Genomic DNA, 15,383 nt, shown 5'->3' with positions numbered 1-15,383 from the left:
TCCAATACCAATAAGCAATGTATTTTTGAACCCCCAGAATGGCGTCTCTTTAAATTATGATGTAATTTATGACCTGAGTGAAAATGCTCTTATAGAACAAATATACATTATGCAATAGACATATTATATTAAGGGTCATTATGTATAGATAATACTACGGCCAAATAATATATTATATATGTCATTCAGGTACTTAATGCAATACATAGCTGAAACCCTCAAAAATAAAGTTAAATAACAATTGTTACATCAATATTGTATTTGAGGGCGTTTTTTAAGTTGCCTTTATGTGTAAATATATTTTTCAAAATGCACATATGGCATAATACATTTGCTAATATGGTTCTTTAAAAAGGCATGGATTTCGAAGTCCAAAGATTAGTTTCAATTCTGATCTCAAGGTGAGGAAACATTAATATATTTATTGGATATTAAAGATTAATTTATAGCGTTATCACTTTATTATAGATGAAGAATCAAATTATCTACTCCATAACAATTTTTGTTCTTACTGCAATTGTTGCCCTAAGCAATTGTGATGATCAACTTCAAAAGGTACCTATTTTGTTCATATTCCCATGTATTATATAAATATATTGCTTTATTCTTGCTTGAACTTTAAAGGGAGCCTCCAAAGTGGAAATATCCGTATACTATGAGACATTGTGCCCGGATTGCAAAAAATACATTATTGAAACTTTGGAACCAACCTATAAATTACTACAAGACATCATGGTTGTGCGATTTGTACCATACGGAAAAGCAAAAGTACGTGGCTATACCTAGTGATGAAAATCGTGTTTATTTTGAGCATGTTAAAAAAAAAACCAACCCAAAATCAAAATGGGAATCCTGACAAATTGAAGAAGGTTTTGAAGGAGAGAGGCTTAGACATCCTTACGTTTCATTAGAACCGCTACAAACAGCTGTAGTGAGGGAGAGAATGAAACAAACAAGGACATAGGCAAAAAATACTCTAATATCGATCCTCAATTGTACTATGAGTTCAACAAGGACTTACAATTATAACTCTGTAACAAATCTTCACTGTTACTCTCTGTCTTTCATGAGCACATACGAATGTTCAATCAGGTTTTGAATATAATTGAATGTAATAGGAAAGGAAGTTCTCTACTCTACAGTTGAATAATAATGACAACAGCTGCGGAAAAGAAAATTCATTCTTCATATTTCCAATTCCAAAAAAGGGGGAGCTAAAAAATAAACACGACTTACATCACTAATTAAACTTACATATTTTATTATTCTTTACTAATCTTTTGCTGTTTTTATTACACTTTTAAAGATTACCCGTAAGGCTAAAGGACGTGGCTTCAATATTACTTGTCAAAATGGTCCAATAGAATGTTTTGGAAATAAGATTCATGCATGTGCGATTAACTATGTCCAATTACCAATTCTTTCCGACTACATCGTCTGCATGATGAAAAAAGCGGTTCCCCAATCGCGGCAAGTAAAGCTTGTTCCAAGAGTATTTCTATTCGATCGGAAAGAATAGAAAAGTGTTCATATACTTATGAAGGTGATAAGCTTCTTTATCTGCTTGGAAATCAAACGAAAGCCTTGACTCCTGAACTGATTTCTGTACCCACTGTAGAACTTAATGGGAGTCAGGACAATCAATACGCTTTGATTAATGATTTAAAAGCCAGTGTGTGTTCTGCATATAAAGGAGTGAAGCCCTCAGTGTGTACTTAAACGAAAACTACGTTTAACGAGATTATTTATCAAATAACTTAAATGAATAAAATCGTTCTTCATAAAATGATATTGTTTATTATTAGTGTTTTGTTCCGGTCTGGGAATTCTAAACTTGCCTGAGACCAGTGTAATTTTTGATGGACTGAAGTAATTCGGTACATAAAAAAAAATATAAAAATAGATGTTGATCAGTAAAATTTGTTTATGTTTATTAAAAGAAAGGGTCTGCATTGGAAAAATAAGTGAAGTTATACCGAGTGGTCCATTAAAATCTGACCACTTTGAATTTTAAACTTCAATAAAATATAATTTATTAATTTTAACAAAATTAATACTATAAAAAAAAAAATGTGTGTCTAAGCTCTCTTAATCAAAATGTACCCGCCCCTAACAGCAATGCTGGCTTCCAGGTGGTGGCGGAAGGCCTGGCAAAGCTGCAGATGTAGTCCTCTGTCACGGGATCCCAGTGCTGGTTGACTGTGGCTTTAAGGGCCTCTGTGTTTGGATAACAGACACTGCAGGGTTTCCCCTCGACATGCACCGAAAAGGTGTAGTAGAAAGGGTTTGGCATCAGGGCTGTAGAGGGCAAAAAGTGAAAAAAGAATTCAAAAGAACTCAAAGGACTCATTCAAAAGATTCTTGCAACGGAACAGATGGGGTTCTTTAATTGTTGGTGTCGAAAGTGACCTCTCCATCCACTTTTTCATTACTCTCTGGACATTCAGGTGTGAAACCCCGTGATCTCTTGCATGGGCCCTCAATCCTCATGTACTTAAGTGGATTGACGAGGGCTGTTTTCTTTAACGCCTCCGGATTTAATTTGCTCTTTTTGAGAGAGCCCTTCTTCCTTTCGAACGTTTCGGACTTGTTGACGGCTTTGACGGTGGTCCTGGATACGCCCAACTTCTTAGAGTGCACGAGTGGAAATTCGTTGATCCCGTTCAAGTGTCATTTTCTCGACTTGTACGTAAGCTAAAGAGCTCAGGTTTGTTTTGTTTTGGATCTAATTGGTTATGCTTTTATAAACATATGATATGAAAGCATATCATATCACTTAACGTTCATTAATTATTGAATTAGTAAGTGCTCAGATTTCAACAGACCATCTGGTATTTTTTTAAATCAAGGACAAAAAAGTCAGCACATTTATCTTTCCCTCAGGCCCTGTTCACGCTAAACCGGCCCTATTAATCAGTCTCATTTAAAATTCGTTCTAGATAAATTTTATGGAGGCATTGTTTACAAATGAACAATTGATCTTGAATTTTCAGAACTCACTTCCCTATTTCACATTTGGCCTCTATTTGGTGAGAAAAGGCGAATTAACAGTTGGCAACAAGAAAAATACAAAAGCTAGTCGTGCGTTTAGCTCTTTCATTAATTTTCATAAATATAAACTTGTTAATTTAAAGGGACTGAGTATTATGAACTCAAAAAGTTATTAAATAGTATTTTGATTAATCCAAATATCCTATCAGTCAAGGACTTTCATTTAGAATTGATGTAATTCCATACTCTGTCATTGATACTTCTTTTGATGAAATTATCAATCCAATAAATATAATAACTCTTCTCCAAAAAATAATTAAAAGTTGACAACAAGACAAATCCAGCTAAAGAATAGCAATCATATGTTGTTGTTTTTTTCAAATATTTCCTTTCACTTTTAACATTCGAGGTTGAGAGTGAATAAAAAAGCTAGCCATGCTGATGTATCTAGTATCTTATTGGCAGAGGTGCATAAAATATGTCCTAGAAAGCGGAAGCGGCTTTTTCTATTTGGCAATCTGCTTCTAAAGGCAAGAATATTTCAACATTCCTCTGAGCTGTCTAAGATTTAAATCATCATTACATCCTAACTCTGCTCATATCAAAGAAATCCCCCATAAAGAGTCAAGAAAGAGCTCAGAAACTACAATCGAAGCACTATTTTATACTGTGTGTGATCAAAGTCACAAATAAGCAAGCATTCTTAGCAAGATTTCACAAATCCTCTTCAACATGATGTGTAAAAATTAGGTTTCTCAACTCATTGACAACATTCGACAGGAAGGCAGAAAAAGATCTTGTGAAAACAAGCTCAAATCTAGAAAGGTTGCCAAACCTTACTGTAATTCCTTAAAACATTCATTACGCGATTGTTTTAATCGAATTTTTCTCATTTGTTTAATAACTGTATATTCTACAGGAAAAAATAGCATTTAGAGAAAGGATTCTGCCTTCCATATATAGATCATCAGTTGAGGTTACATTTCTACAAGGAAAAAAAAGAGTGCAAGGAGTAGGCAAGATTGAGACATATGACATGCCTCAATTAAGGTCCTTGTTAATATTAGCTATCTGATATTATAATATGATTTTGGAGCGAGAAAATAAATTACTGATAAAAGACGAGAATCTTTCTACATTTAAAACAGCATTAGTGCATGAAAAATATTAAAATTGTATATAAATTCATATATAATTATTTAATTTTGCATTTTAAAACAATTTACACCAAAGACAGGCTAGAATCCTCACAATGGATAGAGACGTTTGCACCACGACGACCATTTAACACTAGAACGACCGAGCGGTCATTTTGACCGTTTTCAGAAGTTTAAATATAAATAAATAGTGTAGTGTTGTTTAAATGGGTCTGATACTCGTTGACTTTTCCTAAGTTCTAGTTACTGTTATGTGTGTAAAATTAATTTTCAATTTGATAAATACTTTTTATATAGAGTATAATATACCTTAAACGACTAGACTTGGGTCCCCAATATTTTTGATGAACAATGTCCCGGAATCGCAACAACGAAATTCAGAAGTTTCTACGATTCGACATCAAATCAACGCGATCTTTACGCTTGAAAAGTGATAAATTTGCACTGGTTGTAGCAATTTTGGTTTGGTTCATTGAAAATTGTGTCACATGCTACAAGCCCAATGAAAATATAACCGTTGACGAACAGCTATTTCCAACAAAGGCAAGGTGCCCTTTTACGCAGTATATTGCTGCTAAATCAGATAAGTTTGATATAAAATTTTGGCTGACAGCTGACACAAAATCCAAGTGCTGCTTGAATTGATTTCCTTATCTTGGAAAGGATACACAGAAAAAGGTCGGAATGTAACGTTTGACAATTCTTTCACGTAAGTGAAACTTGCCGAGAAGCTAAAGGCCAAAAATACAAGCCTTGTAGGCACTATGAATAGGATTCGTAGAGGAATACCATAGTGTGTCAAACAATCCCGCGGAGATCGACACGACGACCATACTAAAAAGCAATCAATCAACATTCACAGTCAACCAGTGCAAGCCCTCTAAAAACGTCCTGTTGTTGATTACACTGCATAGAACTGTGCCTATTGATAATGGGCAAAAACACTTCCTGAAATTGTACAGTATTATGATTCAACAAAGTACGGGGTCGATCTTTTTCATAGTTTTTTTGTCGATTTGCCCTGATAACAGTGCAACTGTCGTTTGTTACTTATTTCATGACTAAGTTTTGTCTTCTCATATTGTATTGTCTCTGCGATGAGAGTTTTGTAGAGAAAAATAACAATTTAATTTGTTTAAAGTTTTATAAATAATAATCACTTGTTATTTTATTTTATAAAAACAGTTTTATTTATTTGATAAATAATTCCATTAAGCACAATTTTCGTTTAAGTGCACGCAGAGGGCTTCACTCCTGTATATGCAGAACACACACTACCTTTTAAATCATTAATTAAAGCGTCTTGATTGTCCTGACTCCCATTAAGTTCTACAGTTGGTACTGAAGTGAGTTTTGGAGTTAAAGCATGCGTTATTTCTCCATACTGAGCAAGGAGTATTTCTCCCTCAAGGGTTGATACACACTTTTGTATCTTGGTCCAAGGAAGTGACAAACTTTCGCTACAAGTTTTACCAGCATTAATTGGGTCCTCACTTATTTTAGTCATGCAGTTGATGTAATCAGCGAGAATGGGCAATTCGACATATTGAATGGCACATGCATGAACCATATTTCCAAGACATTCCGTTGGACCATGTTGACATATAAAAGTGAAGCCATCAGGCTTAGCGGTCGTCTTTATAAGAATTAAAAAAACCCAATGATTAGTAAAAAAATAGTTTTAAACCGTCCTACGTCTTACATTTGCTTTTCCGTATGGTATAAATTGAATATTCATGATGTCTTGTAGTAATTTATAGGTTGGATACAAAGTTTGAGTATCATATCTTATACAATCTGGACACCTTGTCTCATAATATAAGGTTATGTTCACTTTGGCTGCTTCCTAAAAAAATCAAATAATGCAAAAGTTATAATCATAAACCCACATTCTATATAAACGGGAATATGAGCAAAATTCGTAGTGTTGTGTCAGTCCTTATTTATTTTCTCATGTTCAATACAGTCTTAAGACTGTGTCTATCAGTATTTGGGACCAGTCCTTTTCATTAAAAAATAAAGTTGAGTGACGTCATCAAAAACCAACATTTATCAGTTTCAAGGATTGATATGCAGGACGGAACTGGACGTGAATGCAGTCTTCAGGATCGACACAACCCTAAAAATACGTACCTTTTCATTAAGATTATTGCATTTGCCTGGAGCAACAAGTCCAATAAGGACCAAAATAGTTATGGACAAAATATGTTGGTTCTTCATCTATATGAAATCAAAATAGGAATGTTATAAATTAGTGTTCAATACCTAAAATAATACATATTTCCTCACCTTGAGTTCAAAATATACTGTAAAAATATCTATAAAGGATTGAAATAAATATTTCAAAATCGTTATCAATTGACAAATGGCCCAATTAGGTATAATATATCTAATATTTATCAGTATATTTATATTGTACGTAAACGACATAAAACTTCTACAATTATTTGTACAAAATGTACGTTTAGATAATCCTAATTCATTTCAAAAATTATTAATACTTTTTGTTAATTTATTTATTCTATTAAGAAAAAAAACGATCAAAATTATGCTGGAATTAACAAAAAGAAACTAAGAATTTACTTTTTGGCTATGTATTTAGTCCAAACTTTATCAATTTTTTTTCTTATTTAATGAAGATTGACTTATTACTAATTTATTTATCTAACCCTGAATAAAGATAAGTTAAGATAAACAAATGTTATTTAGAAATGAAAAAAATACAACGGGATCATTCAAGTAAATCCAGACCATCTTAAACTATATGTTGAACAATAAGAGAAGCATTTAACCCAATTATTTCAATTTTGATCCTTAGCTTTAAGTTAGTTGCGCAACTTTCAATTCGAAACAAGTATTTACGATGTAGGAGGCCCGGAGGAACACTATAATCGAATTTGTTTGCACGGAAACCAAGTTTCCGGCAAAAATCATGATCTCTGGAGTCATTGGGAGCAATGGCAGAATCATGCGCGCATCTTCTGTGAGCCAAAGGAGAGCGTGGTTACCGACAGGTATTGTGAACTCCTACCTGACCAAGTGATGAAAGCTGAGGCCAATGGTATTTGAGTTCCTGTTGTAATAAGACCCATCTCATAAGCGGAAAAGACACAAAACTTTTTTAAAGAAAAGAGAGTTTCATTTTGACACCCTAGACCTGGCCTCTAACTCCTCCTGTATGAACCCCATACGCCATGGATTACTTCCAGACCCGCCGGAAGCAGTATCTAAGCAAAAGAAAATGAGAAATGCCACGAAACCTCCTACAAACAAACTTCTTCATCGGGGGGAAGGAGGAAGAAATAAAATGATTTGGGACTTTTTTGTGAAAACTGTTATTTTGATAAACTTTAGTCATCAAATTAATTAATGATAATAAGACATTAATGAGGGTTTAGATGGATCTTTTTCACAGAACATCCAAATATTTGGATCTGAGTCAACTCATGGTTCCATTAATCTCAAATGTGTTTATAACATTGGGATATCCATCATGTTTAAGGATTTCATCTCTTTAAGAAAGGTTCTTACCCTTACTCGATGGATATTATCTCATTTAATGTAAGTATCAGTCATTGTGCAGATGTCCTTTAACGTCCAAATATGTTACTTCATCCTTCAAATACACATCTGCCCTATATATCTTGTATGGAATCATTGTATACTTCTATAATAACTGAGGATAAGTTTAATTAAGAGTAGTAACACTGGAATGAAATGTACAGTTATTAACAAAGAGACTTATCCTCATTCATATGCATCTCTTAAAAGTAAAAAAATCATATTTATGACACTGAGTCCTTTTATAAGGCTGTATTATTTCTGTTATTCTAGACAGTTTCATTATGACTTGTGAGTCTCTTCTGTCATTGAAAAAAAAGTAGAAGACGATCCTGGACTATAAATGTAATGTGGTCCACTTTTTAAAATATCTCTATCAGGAAAGCTGCAAAACATATTCTACTCTCCTATACCTACATATATGCATAAATAGTTCATGGGAACACTTATGTAATAAATATATTAATAAATTATCGATGATCTTAAAACTTTAGTAGATTTATATTGGAAAATACGAATGTTGTTTAACATATTTTAAAAGTTAGTGAGTCGGAAGTAATTTTTCTGAATTATTAAATCCCTTGCCATTATATTTAAATATCACTCGATTGTTAAGATTTATGATCTCCACATCAATAAATAAATTACGGATTACTCAAAATTTTTACGATGTAACAAAACTGTTCCTTATACAATTGTAAAGTATATTAATATGAAATTAACAATTGAAATTATTTTCTTATTTATCAAATGTAAATTATGGTGCAATGCAAAAATAGTATTTATTTATGTACTTGATATAAGCGTAAATTTTTATTTTGTCTCAATTTTTAGCTTTATAATACATTTGATAATTGATTAATTTACTACGATTTACACTTATTATAATGATATACTTCTAAATATCTAGGTATGTATTGAAAATATTTTGTTGACTACTCTCATTGGTCTAAGGTTTATTCATAAGTGTTTTTACTGCGTTCCAGAATGCCGTAGTAGTAACAAGGCATCAAAGTCTAATAAAATTAGTATTATGCTTACTTTTCTGAGTGACTACGTTTTGTTATTCAATATTTTCATAAATTATAAGAACTATATTTTCAACAAAAAAATCATACAGAATATTTTCACGAGTTATAATATTTTAAAACCAATAACGGAAGACCTATTTTTTCTAGAAACGTTTAGACGTTGAATGTAATGAAGAGCATCATTTTAATCGTTTTATAGTTCGGTCAAATTTTCAAGTACATGATAAAACAACTAGTTTCTGAAGTAAATGATAATATTCAAAAAGATAAACAAATAACTTATATAAAAAATAAAAATAAATAAAGAGTAAAAAGGATTAAAATTGAATACACCGGATTAAAATTATGATTTATTTCATTAAAAATATTGATAATGTTCTTCAACCTTTATAAAAATTTTGCTTGTCTAATTGTATTGTACAATACTATTATTAATATTGAATAAATTCACTACATTCTTCTCTTATTTACAATAATATAAGGTAATATATCTATCTATGAAGTAGAAAAAATGAAGTGAAGAATACCCCATACCGTATGTCCTTTCGCACACTTTCTCTTCCTTTAAGTTAAGTACAATACTATTATTAATATTGAATAAATTAACTACAGTCTACTGTTATTTATAATAATATAATGTAATATATATATGTATTTAGGAAATAAAATAAATGAAGTAAAGAATACCCCATACCGTATGTCCTTTCGAACACTTTCTTTCCTTTAAGTTAAGTATTCATTGACTAAGGGGGTTCACGATATGTTTTGGTATAGGCTCAAACCTAAACACACTCACCTCAGAGCAAGCTCAAGTTTCACGACATGCATTCACTTACAAGGGCACATACTCACGTGCGCGTGCAAAGTTAGTATGAAAGAAATACCTGAAGTCGTGAAAAAGTTATTAATGTTTGTTACATGGAATATGGAGGTGTTTTAGGGAATGGGATAATATATCATTAACCCTACTGTAACAAAATACCACCAATAAGGTTATTTTATAACCAGCACTGAATGGGAATTTTATAGTAACCATCTGTATATCTTACATATTATTTTAATAATATATTTATCATAATTAATATTGCTTTCTAAAACATCACTTTATGATACGATTGAAAAAAAAAAAAAAAACAATAACTTTTTAAAATTTCGATACACACTAGAACACTGAAGAACATTTAAACTTTTAAATCCACCAAGGCATGCAGTATATTCTTAAAAAATTTCCCACAATCTTTGCATGGCTTATAAAATTTGATACAATTGGAAAAGATCTGAAATTGAGCGGTAAATTTCCTACTATCCAAAATATACATAAGGGAATATATAGTTATTTTTCTCCAATTTTCTCGAGGTCCTAACAAATTTAAATAGTAATCCCAAATAGATTGAGCTTCGTCTGTTAGTTTAATTAAAGTCATTTTAAGATGTCAGGGTCTAGGAACAATAAAATATTTTGTCGCTCTTTTTAAAGGGAAGTAAAAACGACCATCGCAAAAGAGGGTTTGCGTCTGTAGGTCATGAAAGGTTAAAATATCTTTTTCCAGGGATTCTTCCTCTAATTTCTTTGGAGTGCTAAGATTACTAAAAAAGACAGGCTTCTTAACCTTGCCACGGGTTATAATCAGAATAGAATCCCTATTGAATAAATCAGCAGCAGACCAAATAATGAGTTGAACTGCAGCCTATACCGTGGATTAAGCAGCAATTTTCTGATTGGTGAGGTCAGTACCAATCATGAGTCTATGTTAGAGCTCGCATGATGAAACCTGTCTCCTCCATTCAACGTCCGGTTTCCTGGACATATCGATTAAAGTCTTGGTATATATTCACTGGAAGTGCAATATTGCCCCCAATGAATGATTTAGGACTTTCTAGGGGGGTCAAACAGAATTGGTAAAATAGCTTTTTAAGCCACTCTTGTTCCACTTTCGTCACCCTCATAGCAAATTGAGACGAAGCAGTGGCATTGTATATAACCAGGGGAACTACTTGGGTGTTATATGAATCAATTCTTTCCTGAAGTAAATAGCACAATTTATAAAATTCCAAATTAAAATATGAGTGCCTTAACTTCCCAAACTATGCCCAAGATATCAATTTTATTTTTGACTTGACAACTTATTACTTTTTGATCCTCACTTGGCTTTCAAGTACCCAAAGGAAGAATGAAGGTCTTTAGCCTGTTGAGTCTTAAACCAGATCTTTTCTCATACTTTTCGAATATGTCCAGCAGAATATTGATTCTTTTAAGTAGCTGGGGCTCTGAATTAGCTTCTCCTGTTAAAGTGATATCATCTGCATAAGCGTGGATCAGATGCAGTTTGTCATTAAAATAAACATCAAACCTAACTTAGTTTTTTTTAAAATAAGTATGATTAATTCTTCTACGGATGCAATGAATAAAAGAGGCAAGGTGAATCAGCCTTGTCTGCAGCTTTTTTTTTAGCTAAATTGGTTCACTTTCTACTCCATTTAACCAAATAGTAGATGAACCATTATATAAAAGTCCCTTACAAGATTAAAAATTTTTTGGGGGAGAAGTCTTTTAATAGCTTTAAAACCATGAGAATAATTTATCAAATCAAATGGCTTACTAAAGTAAACTCCGACAATAACTTCTTGGATGTTTCGTGAAACATCAGAAATTTTCCTTTTCTTCAAGAAGCCTTTCTGAGCCATTCCTGTATTTTTGTTTAATATGAGCTCCATTTGTACAGCCAAAACTCCCGATAAAATTCTGTAAGAGACATTCAATACGATAATAGGACTCCAGTGATTGAAGTCTGTCCCATATCCTTTTTTCAAATCTATCCTTCCTTTTTTGAATGATGCAGGCATTCTACCCGTCTTTTCCATCGTACACCCCATTCTATATAGAAAGGGCGTAATTTCATTCGGGTACATGTTAAAAAGCTCTCCAGAAGCTCCATCTGGGCCGGCGGTCCTGTTAGCTTCATACTTTTCCACTATAAAATTCTTAATATCTTCCATTGAATAAATATTATCATTCAGGAAATATCCACGCCTTTTAGTGAAAAAATCCCATTAGTTTGGACTACTGATTGAAAATCCAAATGAAAATATTTTAAAATATCTTTTGGGTTTGTAAATACGTTACCATAAGTAATAAACTTTTTTATGGCAGGAGCTGAGTATTTTCGTTGTTTGGGCAAATTTTTAAGTCTTCTGTTTGAATCAGTCTCATCCATTTATAATTCATTTCTTTCTCGGTTATTTTTGATATTCTAAATTAATTAACAGTAAAGGTACGAGTAAATAAAGAGGTCGAATTCAAAAAATTTTTTCAACTTTGTTTTTATTTGTTAATAATTTTTCTGATTTTTTTTTTTTAAAATAGCAGTGAATATTATAAAAAAAATTTAAAAATTTAATATTCGAAAATTAATTTTTGAAATTGGTTTCCAAAAAATTTACTTTTTCAAAAAACATTGTAAAAAAAAAAGCCCCCCTTGGAAAAAAAAATATATTATAGTTTAAAATGAATTTCCTATTTAAGGACCTAAATTCCTTGGCATTGCCTATTATGTACTAATCATTTAATCATATTTCATATATTGAAAAAAATTCCAAACAAAAGAAAAAAAAATCAAAATTATTAAAATATTCAAATAAACTATTGCAGAACCTCCGACTTCACGGCATGCTTCTTGTATGTTATGGTCGATAATACGTTTTAACATTTTCAAATGCCTAACAGAAGTTGATGGGAAGTATTTTATTAATCATCCAAACGCGTACCTCTACGATGAATCGTTCGTTATGTTCATTATCTTCAGTTTAAATAACTTGCTGCAGCAGATATCTTAATTGCTCTAATGTGAGCGGTGTCAATTGGTTCCTCTTCCATATTCTGTTGACTAATATTCGTTTTAATATTTAAAATACTAGAACTGATAGCTTTTTTCTTCTGTACTGTAAAATGTTCTAGATATCATACCAAATAATATGTATGCCTTTACAAAATTTGGGCTAAAATTCGGAATGAATTCTTGATTTACAATGATAAAAGACTTGACGATGTTTGAAACAGGACAATCGCTAAAAGCATGTATTATATTATTAGAAGTTATCCCACAATCCTTGCAGGGACGATAAATAAAATTGGATAAGATTATTACATATTTGAAATTGTGTCGTGAATTTTCGGCTTTTATTGATGCCCACTAGAGAATGCACAATCACCTTACCCCAAGATGGAGGAAGGCATGACATTTTTATAAAAGCTCCACTGATTAGTTCAACCTCAGGGTATACCCTTTTTCCTTGAGTGCAATTTCATATACCATGGAGTGAGAGGCACGTGTTTTAGAAGTGATCGCTTCATAGGAAGAATAAATCTTCCGGTATTAAAAATAAAATTTCTATGAGTGTCATGAATAGTTATAGTATCACTTTCGTTTTCCAACATTTTCGGTGATAAAAGATTTTTAAATAAGGGTCTCTTTTTTAGTTTCTATGCACTATATCGACGATATTATTCGAATCATAAAGAAGTGACAATTTCCATATGATTTTCTGGATCGCCCCCATTCCTTTGAAAATCAGTTAATAATATGATTTGAGAGATCTATACCAAACATAAGAAACTTAAAAACATGCGATTCATAAATAAAATTCCTCTATTTCACACTAGGTTTAGTAATTATATCAACAAAAACTTTTATGTATATTCTAGGTAAATATTTTCCAATAACGACAAGCCTCCACCTAACTGCGAGCAAGGTATTTTCAGCGCTGTAAGATATTTACGATTAAATAAAGTGTTAAGCCAGCTTTCTTCTTACTCGATAGCTCTCCCCGATCGATGGGAGTGCAGCTGTGACATAAAACATTTGAGATATTAGTTTAGTATTATATAGGTCTACCTTTTTCTGAAGCATTAGCGTTCTCCAGGTTTTACATCATTTTCGTGCATGCAAGAGCAGAATGTTCCAATTGGTATCTGAAGCTCCTTTACTCTGCCACTCGATTCCCAATATATTTATCCTCTCAACGATGCTACAACCGTTTATTTTAGTTGAAGGAATCAAAGGAGAGCTAATGCCTAAGGATAAAATAGGCGTTTTCTCTAAATTAATTTTCATTCTAGAAATTTTATGGAATCTGTTTAAAAAAGCTTCCAGAGTCTCGATCCTCTTATTTATATGATCAAATGAATTTCCTTCCACCATAAAACTGATGACAACATCCAATACCAGCCAATATTCGATAGGCTTTGTTTAATATATGTAGTTAAAGGTCTCCAATGACCTAAGCTCTTTCCATCACCCTTCTTTGGAATAAATGAAATTCTTCCACGAGTTAATGCTTGAGGAAGTTTTCCTTTAAGTTCCATCTCCTCCCCAAATTTCAAAAGATACGGTACTATGGCATCAGATCATAAGGTATAAATTTTTCCTTTAATGTTGTCGGAGCCAGATGCCTCATTATCTTTATAAAAATGGTTTATGTAATGTAGAATATTTTCATACGAGAACACCGAACAAGATTCTACTTTTTTAGCAAAATAATTCCTGTGGCATCCAACAATATTCAGGAAATTTTATATGAAATAGTTTCAGAATTGATTTGGATTCTGTTATACTTTTGCCGTCAAAAATAAGTTTCTTTATCCTTTTAGGCGATATGTCGTTCCTAGGCAAAAACAATTTTAATCGCTTCAAAGGATTTTGTTCAATTTCAAACTTTCGCCTCATTTTATTTTTTTTTCTCTGAAATTGCCAAGTCTTTGGCAATTTATTGTCTTTTCTTTTTTTAATCAAAAGGATAGTAGTGTCCGGAATGGTTGAGACTAAAATTTGATATTATTTTTTACACGAAAAGGAATAATCAAAAGATATTTTTAATCTATCTTTCAGAGAGGCTGTAAAAATTTCTTGTTGGATAACTCAGTAAGTTATTTTATTTCTTCTTAGTGAAGCAGGTACACAATTCTGAAATAACTAACTTATGATCAGAAAAAGGTGTGAATTCATAAAATGCTTTTTTTTGCAAAAAGTATAAACATGGAGAAACCAAAGCATGATCGATTCTAGAAGATTAATGCCCAACACGCAAAGAATAGTCTAGGTCCAAGTCCAATGATAATATAGTAATGATGTGTCGTTCGTATTTTCGGGCCATTTTTTCGTGTAAAAATCAGTTACGTCGTCGAAACGGCAAAGCCGTTTCAATAGCAGTAGTAGTTATACATTACATATTTAATTAACATACCTATGTAATCAATCATCAATGCCTAAAATGAGTAAAAATGGAAAGGAAGAATAAAAAAAAAAATTATTTGTGCCGTTGCTTCATGCAATTCTCCAAATGGAATTACTTACTTTTTATTCCCTAAGGATTCTCATTTTCGTGATATATGGATACAAGTTTGCAGAAGGAATGACAATATGCCTCAGTTTTCCAAAATCTGTTCCAGTCATTTTACTGATGAAAATTATGAGAGAGATTTGAAGAATGAATTGTTGAGAAAGGCCGCTGGGAATAAACTAAAGAAGGATGCCATTCCAAGTTTGAAACTGTTCAACTCTGTGGTGGATGATGGAGATCCTAATCCTCGTGAGGATGAAAGAGGTGAAAGATTGGCTAAGAGACAGAGGAGAGAAATGCTTCATCA

At 32.2% G+C, this 15,383-nt stretch overlaps 2 protein-coding genes across 4 annotated transcripts; one reads left to right on the top strand and one right to left on the bottom strand.

Moving 5' to 3' along the window:
* Positions 1-342: 342 nt before the first annotated feature.
* On the top strand, positions 343-1,789 carry LOC121122436 (GILT-like protein 1). Its single transcript, XM_040717420.2, has 4 exons — positions 343-401; positions 469-555; positions 625-768; positions 1,307-1,789. The coding sequence occupies exons 2-4, from the start codon at positions 469-471 to the stop codon at positions 1,517-1,519; spliced, it is 444 nt and encodes a 147-aa protein (XP_040573354.1). The 5' UTR covers positions 343-401; the 3' UTR covers positions 1,520-1,789.
* A 3,525-nt stretch (positions 1,790-5,314) lies between these two features.
* LOC121122428 (GILT-like protein 1) lies at positions 5,315-7,277 on the bottom strand. Of its 3 annotated transcripts, XM_040717409.2 has the most exons (5): positions 7,180-7,277; positions 6,438-6,466; positions 6,282-6,368; positions 5,851-5,994; positions 5,315-5,784 (listed from the first exon to the last, which is right to left on the bottom strand). In XM_040717409.2, exons 1-5 carry the CDS (start codon positions 7,238-7,240, stop codon positions 5,377-5,379), a joined length of 729 nt encoding a protein of 242 aa, XP_040573343.1. In that variant the 5' UTR covers positions 7,241-7,277; the 3' UTR covers positions 5,315-5,376. The 3 variants fall into 3 exon arrangements, with proteins under 3 accessions (XP_040573343.1, XP_040573344.1, XP_040573342.1); XM_040717410.2 differs by lacking the exon at positions 6,438-6,466 and having other exon boundaries at positions 7,180-7,260; XM_040717408.2 differs by lacking the exon at positions 7,180-7,277 and having other exon boundaries at positions 6,438-6,593.
* Positions 7,278-15,383: the final 8,106 nt, after the last annotated feature.

The sequence above is a fragment of the Lepeophtheirus salmonis genome, chromosome 8, assembly GCF_016086655.4.
Source record: "Lepeophtheirus salmonis chromosome 8, UVic_Lsal_1.4, whole genome shotgun sequence".
NCBI classification, from domain to species: Eukaryota; Metazoa; Arthropoda; class Copepoda; order Siphonostomatoida; family Caligidae; genus Lepeophtheirus; species Lepeophtheirus salmonis.
This window is presented reverse-complemented; position numbering and strand designations above follow the sequence as displayed.

Bases quoted from the DNA above. Each gene is read 5' to 3' on its own strand.
- LOC121122436 (XM_040717420.2), top strand. From the start codon at position 469: ATGAAGAATCAAATTATCTACTCCATAACAATTTTTGTTCTTACTGCA. The intron at 556-624 runs GTACCTATTTTG...TGAACTTTAAAG, and splicing joins GTGATGATCAACTTCAAAAG to GGAGCCTCCAAAGTGGAAAT. The intron at 769-1,306 runs GTACGTGGCTAT...ACACTTTTAAAG, and splicing joins TACCATACGGAAAAGCAAAA to ATTACCCGTAAGGCTAAAGG.
- LOC121122428 (XM_040717408.2), bottom strand. From the start codon at position 6,578: ATGTCGTTTACGTACAATATAAATATACTGATAAATATTAGATATATT. The intron at 6,369-6,437 runs GTGAGGAAATAT...GATTTCATATAG, and splicing joins CAGTATATTTTGAACTCAAG to ATGAAGAACCAACATATTTT. The intron at 5,995-6,281 runs GTACGTATTTTT...TGATTTTTTTAG, and splicing joins GCAATAATCTTAATGAAAAG to GAAGCAGCCAAAGTGAACAT.